This window comes from Zootoca vivipara, chromosome 8, assembly GCF_963506605.1.
Source record: "Zootoca vivipara chromosome 8, rZooViv1.1, whole genome shotgun sequence".
NCBI lineage: Eukaryota > Metazoa > Chordata > Lepidosauria > Squamata > Lacertidae > Zootoca > Zootoca vivipara.
In genome coordinates, this window is record NC_083283.1 from 41,176,598 (window position 1) to 41,185,192 (window position 8,595).

Here is an 8,595-nt window from a genome sequence, read left to right on the forward strand (position 1 = left end):
CTAACTCTGCTACAAAGTGGGTAGCAGCCAATAATAAGCTACTTTTGTTTATATTTGCCTGTCTTGGGAGACAATGGAAGAGTGCACCTTCGGGGTGAAGTCAAACCATTGGAGAGTTACAGCACTTGCTGCGGCTGTAGAGACTGATATGGGAGAGATATGTTTTGTTGCATGTGGGGCAGATTAAGGCATCCATTCTGTGGACATTGCCAAGCCAGCATAGACACACTGAGACAGGAGTTCAAATTACCTGGCAATGCAGGCCTGGGAGCGCACATCTTTTTATGAGACTCTGTCCTGCCATGTGATGCCCAAAATCTTCCTGATGCAGTGCATGTGGAAGGTGTTGAGGTGTCGCTCCAGCAGGTGTAAGTTGCCTGTGACTCACTTCCATAAAGCAGTGTGCTCAACACACAAGCTTGGTAGCTCCATGTGGCACAAACACGAACAATCAAGTCCAGCTGGTGCCAGTGGCCTGACCTTGGATGTCTCTGGTAGGGTTTTCCCTTGGTAGAGAAGAACATGTTCATTATGCAAGTTAGCAGAGTTATTTTTGCTTAAATAATTTGTCCTTGAAAGAAAGAGGGGTGGTAGTACCCCTGGTTTAGCACTATTAAGCCTACTGCCACAGACTTTAGTTGTAGTCTCGTAATCCAATGACAGAGCACATCTTCTAGAGTTAGTGCCCTCTGTGCCCTTAGGAAATGGGACCAGTGTTTACCTGTCTTTTGAACAGCCCTTTCATTTATGGTTTCCTCCTTACTTGTCAAGTGATCATCAATTTCACTGCATTTTTTCTCAGCAGTTCTCTGGGTAGATGATCTCTGTAATAGTTCTCTGGGTAGATGATCTTCAAAGCCACTTTTATTTCTGAGGGTTCAAGTATTTTTACAATTGCCAATAACATTCAGTTGCATCTTTTAGACATGCTAATTTTTCAGTCATTGCTTACTCTCACCTTGCAGGTATATGGAGTTTGGTAACACTGGTGTTTTAGTAAGCAGAGACTGGTATTGGCTTTTTATTGGTCCTTCTTTTTGCCATTATTTATAATAATTATTTGGAATGCTGAAGATGAAATTTAAGTACAAATCTTCTGTTTTATAAATTTCCATTTCCTGTTTAATATGACATATTACAAAATACAAGTTTCACTTCTTAAGGACAACTGTGAATCAATTCCCTGATATTCTGAACTTTAGATCAGATTCTACGGTTATCTGCAGAGAGCAGTGCTCATACATATTTTCCCTGAACCCAAGACAAGCTGATCTCATATTGGTTTTGAAAAAAATGAAGAATTGATTGTTCCTTGGATTCATTTAGTTCCCTTTGTTCAAGCTCTTTATGTTTCTGGCAGTTTGGCATGTATGCGCAACAGTGATAAATACTATACAGATACTGAAATCTAGTGTTAGTTCTCTTAGGACCAGAGGCCTATCTAATTTATGCCATCTTCAGTTCCATGATGGAAGAAAACTTGGATATAAGTGCAATAAAGAAATATAAAATCATAAATAAATGTACTTGTATATGTATGTAAATCCAATCAGCATCGCTGGGCTTGGGAGAGTGGAAGAGGTGCAGATTCTTGGTATGCAGACAGCAGCCTGTTCAGAAACCTTGGGTGCAGTAGGTTTGTGAGCATTCACATGCGAAAATATTTCTCATTATAACTCCTGTGCATATATAGTAGTATTCCAGTGCTTATTGGCATGGTATAGCATGTATTAGGCCCTACTCCTACCAGCATGTATAACTTAGCAGAGGGTGGAAGAAGAAACAATCCAAATTATGCAGGAAGCAACCTGCTCGGTGGCATAAATACAACAGATTGCATCTAAAATTATAGACTAATCTTGGTTGCCATTGGGCCACTTGATGATGTACCTTAGCATGACAAAATACTGCAATTGCGGTTGGTACATGTATGTTCAAATGTTTGTCATCAGAACAGCTTATGGAAGTTAAGGCTACCTTAGATTGCCTTGGCTGTTTGACCAGTCCTTTACCTACCATGCAGTAGAGAGAGAGATAAATTTAACTGTTCCATTCACATTTCCTTAAATGTAGCAAGACTCATTAAACCAAATGAAGTTTAGTGAATTGCAAGAGCCAGCCAAAATGCTGCTGTTGATCTACTTGAGTGCCTTTTGTGTCTCAGTGTGTCAACTTGGTGGTGCTGTGCAAACAGGGAAATCCTTTGTTCAAGCTTGTTACCGCTTAAAATCCTTGCTAGTTGCCTAATGCTCTCTCTTAGCACTTTGCTGCTACTGTTCTACGATGGCACTTTGGAGCCCTTCACAGAATGTGTCCACTTCTGGCTTATTGTCTTTTCTTTTCTTGTCTTGGCTTCAGCCATCTGATCCTCCTTGAGAGGAAACCTACTGCAGTGTTGCTTCATTCCCTATCTCTTAAAGCATGCCCTCAACTTGCCTGGCAGCTTTCTGAGCATTGCTGCTCCCTATTCAAGGTAGACATAGCCTGGTCTCAGCAGCCAGACTGTTATTTCCCTAGACCACGGCAATGCTAACTTCACACTCCAGTTCCCGATTCCCTCTATTTATAGTCTGAATTCTAACCTCTTATTCCTCAGGTGACCCACATCCTCTATTACTAGCTTCACCTAGGTTAGTGCCAACCCAGCATGCCAGAGACCTAATCTTTTAAGTCACTCTGGTTCAAAGGGGTCTCAGTTGTGCTATATATACAAAGCACTTCTTAGAGCCTCTCAGATGGGAATCTGGAATGCCTCTAACAGATAACAAGGTTTTCTTTCTTTAAATAATATTACATATTCATATCAGTATCCATGAACCTTTGGACGTCTATGAAGACAGAAGAGAGTCCTTATCCAAATTGAACTTAGGTGATGGTGTGAATTGGATACAAGGTGGTAATCATGTGAGACTCAAACAGTAAAATTAACAGAATGTAACTGGTTCTAATGTCATTAGACTATTTGGCCTGATTCAGATGTAATGATATGAGTCCAATAAACCAGCCCAGAATATCAAACCAGGATATGGTTTGATATTCTGTCTTTGAAGAGAACTCTTAACAATTTCCACATTTGGATGTCCAGTGAAACCATGATTTAATAAAACAGGAAGGTTTACCCAAGCCAGTTGACAAGGGGAGGAGAGAGGCCAGGGGTGAGAAAGGGAACCAAAATTACTGATGAACTGAACTATAAGGGGTTTGTTTTTCCCCAGAAGTATCAAAGTTGGAACATTTTCTATGTTGGAGAGGTATTGACAATGTTGTGTTCAAACAGATGTGACCTCAGAGCATGGCATTTTTATTATTATGTATTTTGTGTAAGCAGACTAGAAATAATTTTTAGATCACACCTTTGAAACATTGCCATTAATAATGTGCTATTAATGTTCTGATATTACTGATGTGCTAGGTCACTTCCATGTGGAATTACATTTTTAAATAGATTTAATTCTGTGTTGACCATGTAAAACATATTGCTGCAAAAGAAACTGTGGGTTTATAAACTGTCAGTATGCATTTCAAGCCTCTGTTTATTTTTTCAAAGTACCATGTGTGAAACATCAGGAAAATACAACGGCAGCTTGTAATGCCAAGCTTGCTAACACACTTTAGGCCAATTTAGCCCCTCCTCTTTTAACCTACATCACAATTTTAAAGATGCAAGGAACCATTTTTGGCAGCTTTTGTTACTTCCTGAATTAATTGTGTCAGTTTAGCACATCTCCAGGAAAAAATGCTGCTCTTCCATTGATTATAAACATAGCTACTGAACTTTTAACCATGGCTGCAAAGTAGATTATCTTTTAAAGACACTGGTTTTGAAACTTAGACATTTAATTTAATTATCTTTTCTCAGAAGTGTACAAAGCAGTGAGAAACCTCATGTGAATAACATATTCATAAGACAATGCAGAGATGCATTTTTTGCCACAAACTCACTAATTTTAGCTATAATCACTAACAATGTTTTTGTTTTACCGACTACTATGATTTGGCAAAAGAATAAAATTGCTTTTAAAGTACAAAAATAATTATGAACCACTTGAAATGTAATGTCTGTGTTTTATTTCTCATCAGAATTCATTAGTGTGTAACATCAATAATTTAGCCCATCATTTGCCAACACTGACTTGGCTCAGTAGTTCAATCATGTAACCCTGTAAACTCACTTTCCATTAAAATGAATGTTGCTGACAAAGGATAACTAAAGAGATACTTCATTTATTAGCTAAAGAGATACTTCATTTATCAACATTTTTAAATTAGGAGTTTGGGACCACAGACACTTAGCTGGATAAAATATTTGAAGGGATCTTTACTATACAACTCAAAATGTATGTGGAATCATAGCGTGTTATTCAAAATGACAAATATATTTTTATTTGTGTAACATGCTTCATAGCATGCTTTTCCAGAGGCAGACAGAGCCACTTGCAAACAATGATATGACCTACCAGGATAACAGCTTGGTTGTCTTGCACAAAGCAATTATGGTACAATATCTTAATGGAATTAGAACTTCCTTCCTTCCTTCCATTTTGCTGTAGAAGAATCCATGTCGAAATCAACCCATGCATGACATACTTGTCCTCTGAGTGGCCACCCATGATTCTACCTGGATAGGCAGCTTGAGATGGCATGATCCATACTTCACAGACTGACAATGTGGGTACACAGTGAGGTATTCTGATGACTGGCTTAGCAAATGCAAAGAATTGACTTCAGCCCACACTCTAACATGTGGTTGGAGTGAATCAGTGTTTAATCAAACATTTCTCATACAAAAACGCTAAATGCAAACCAATTTATCCTTCAATTTCTAAACAGTAATTTGAAGCATTAATTTGTAAATTAATTTATCATGAAGTAGGCCTTTCACAATAGCCACTATTTTAATCTACTCCAAATTGAATCTTTATGATTTTTAGATTCCTCATCTAGTGGGCCAGTACATACAGAGCTGGAAATTGGGGCATTTAGATGAGGAGCCAGGCTATGGGAGAGTCATTGAACTCTATATGGTTCATGTGACTTGGTGGGAGGGTCTGTGATGAGGCACAGAAGCATGATAGTTGGTAACATCAGGATGTTATGCTCTGCTGGATCTCTCCACTGGATTGGGAAGTAAAGCTAGGTTGAGACAAAGAGGACATGAGATAAGGTTAAGGTAATAACAAGAAATCAACCCTGAGCATCAGGGAATCTTCAGGAGGAGGAGAACTGGACAGGGCAAATGGGTAGAGTCTGGAGCAGTCTCACTATGATGGTGTAACACCTGCCACTGATTTTTTTTAAAAAAATAAAGAAAGTTTTTGTATTATAAAACAAGGCATCAACTTTTTAAAAAATGGAGCTGTCATGTCACAAACTATAAAAAAAACCTTTAAAACAAAAATGGGTGTTATATATGAGTGCTTCGGTTGCAATAGTGCACCTACTGGGCATACATTGCCTAGAGAGCTCTGATTCTTTATAGCCCATATTTCCCACCAAAGCATTATCAATGGAACAGAAGTTTGTCTGAAGTAATTTGCCCTTGACAGATCTCAAGCTTTTTCAGATATCACAATTTTCTTTTAAGTATATGCAAATAGATCATTTTGTGATTTGTCCTAGTAACGAACCAAGCATGTGTGAAGTTTTTACTTAGAATTCTAAGTGTATTTCCTATAGTTTTAATAGCTGTAACATGCTAAATTTGCATAAGAAATATTCAGAGGCCAGAAGTTTAATTCACTTTGGCTTATCTCACATTCTACAACCATCCAAAACTAGGAATGGGGCTCTTTTCTCATACATGAGGGCAGGTTCGTATACTCATGACTGCAACACTAAGCAACTAAATGACTTAATGATTTATCACAGGTCTGACATAAGAGATGGGACTTTGATAGCAGACAGCAGGATCTCAAACACATACATTCCACTGCTAATAAACAAGTGATGAGAAATAAAGCCAGGACAATGCATGTCTGAATCAACCCTAAGAGTAAGGCCAATTGGTCTAGACCTTAAATCTATTTAAAATCAGATTCATACCTTGTGGATGCCGTGTGTCTCAACATGATACAATGGGGAAGTTATTACAGTACACCACTGGACATAGCGTATGGCTCAGAGGAGGCAGAGCAATCTACATGGCAGATTTCCAAAATAGTGGCCTGGTTTACTGTTATAGCTAACAAAAGGAAGTGATTTTCTAAAAAATTCAGTGGAATGTGGCGCACTGTAAAGCATACAGCTTGTAAAGTTGTCTGATACATGTGCTGAGTAGGTATGAGCAAAATAAAAATAAATCCTTCCAGTAGGACCTTAGAGACCAACTAAGTTTCTCATTGGTATGAGATTTCGTGTGCATGCACACTTCTTCAGATCTGAAGAAGTGTGCATGCATACGAAATCTCATACCAATGACATACCAATGACAAACTTAGTTGGTCTCTAAGGTGCTACTGGAAGGAATTTTTTTATTTTGTTTCAGCTACGTCAGACCAACACGGCTACCTACCTGTAACTAGGTATGAGCAGTTTGCCACATACTCTGACATTGTGCCCTTAGCTTAGATACAGAACATTATTCAAGCTAACCTCCTGCACCTGACCAGAGTTGTGGAGCTCCAGGAGGGCATGGGGGAAAGTACGCCTCACTGCTCACCAGAGGTTGAGGTCCAGTCTTTGGGGGCTATGCCTTGTCATGTCTCTTGCCACAGGTGGGGTTTGGCCCATGCAAGGTTGATGTTTAGATTAGCTGCCCACACATATGATTTCCCCAGCAGATGTTATTAATCAAATGTGACCTTAGTAGGTGTCCTTGTGTCTCCCCTCTTTATTCCTGCAGCCAGTTACAGTTAGTTTCTTGCAGCCAGGCAATGCATCCCTCTCAAAGCTGAAATGCTTTCAGATGAGAACATGGCAAGCTGCCACTGTTAGAACGACTCCAAGGAAGTCAGGAGTTTCCTGGGTTCAACGGAGTTGCTTTACTGTACCTCTCGGCCTTCTCCATGGAGACATTTTTTAGATAGCCGAATCAGCCTCTAGTTGCTGTGGCTGGAATGATCCACCGAAACAGGGATTTTTTTTCTCCTTCAGTGAAGTTACTCTGCCAGCAGCCACCATGGTTCAGAAAATCCTGCCCCCCAAAGTGGAAACAGTTGATCTCTCTGTTGACCATATTAATGGAGGTTGCCAGGTCCAGAACCAATCATCCAATTAGGCTTGGAAGCTTTTTCGTCTCCCTCAATATGCAAATTATAGATCATCAAATGCAGTGTTCATTTTAAAAAAAAACCTCTCTCTTCCACATACCACAGAATAAGTTCTCTAGTATAGTTCACCCCTCTAACCAGCCTCTTGTCAAAATCAGCCATTTTGAAATCAAATACCCTAGTTGCATCCCTTGTTCCAACAGCCCATTCAATTAAATTCATCAGGACTAACTCATGATCGCTTGGTCCAAGGTTATTCCCAACAGCCATTTTATCTATCATATCCTCACTCCTTGCCAGCACCAAATCCAACATAGCATTTCCTTTTTCCTCAGAAGATTGATTCGCTCCTCATGCATGCAGAGAATGATGACCTTCTTAACTGGAATCTCCAATGGAATAGCCATTTCACCTTGATGCAGACATGATATGCACCACACAAATCTCCTTGGTTGAGAAAAAGATAAAATGTAATTGAAAAAGGCCCTTTGGAGTGTGGGCCATATCTGGCCATCTTCATAAGACATTCTTCTACTGCATGTTCTTTTATTTATGCAATCTGGTATCTGCTTCCTACACTAGCCTCTTCTTATATGTGCCTTTGCCATTTAAGGGTAGAATCACAACAAAAGTGGGGGGGAACATTATTTCGGTGTGATTTTTCTCACCCACCAGCATGATCCTTGAGAAACAGAAGCATAAGTGTATAGCAAGTAATAAAAGCAAAGGTCTGCTGTTAGAATAAATTGTATAAACTATTTTCTTCTAGGCTGACATTTTATAGTGCCACTCCTGACTTGGCATGAGACCCTTGGTGATGCCATGGCAAAACACCAGTCTGCACTGAAAAACCAGGCCTTTGGCCCTCAGTAGAACAGTCACATGCTAGCTGCCTGTCCAAACTCAGCCCAGTTTCAGGGATTGGTGAATTGAGCTCAGGAATCATTGTATATCTTCTTCATAAATTTTAATAGTACAGAAGGTTAAGGTGATTGTTTTTGTTGTTTATTTTTAGCAACAGTACCATGTGCTTGATTTCATAATAAAGCTTTGATTTCTTAATTAAATGTGTTCTTATTAGTTTTGGTTGTTTCTCTGTTCTGAACAGGGGGCGTTGTCAAACACGGTCCAGGATACAGGCACTTTCTTGAAGTCTTTGACAGATGGCTCGTCTACTTAGAAGACAATGCAAACATCCAGTGTGTCTTGGATGCTGAAATATAAGACAAGAAAAGTCACACAGTTCAGATAACAGTGTAATTGGACATTCACCTGTTTGCCATTTCACACTTCCACGGACGAAAAACTCACTCACCTCCCAGCATGCCTTGCCATTCTTTTACTTACAGCAAATCCATAACAATGAAACAGGTGACTTTCATGCTGC

The 8,595-nt window shown here is 39.4% G+C and overlaps 1 protein-coding gene across 1 annotated transcript in view; it reads left to right on the plus strand.

The window, feature by feature from the left end:
* CCDC178 (coiled-coil domain containing 178) overlaps positions 1 to 8,595 on the plus strand; it is a 124,402-nt gene that overhangs the window by 115,509 nt on the left and 298 nt on the right. Inside the window, exon 19 of the mRNA XM_035125564.2 lies at positions 8,317 to 8,595. This exon is cut by the window's right edge and continues 298 nt beyond it. Coding sequence (XP_034981455.2) covers positions 8,317 to 8,388 — 72 coding nt within the window. The 3' untranslated portion in view covers positions 8,389 to 8,595. The remainder of the gene's footprint in view (positions 1 to 8,316) is intronic.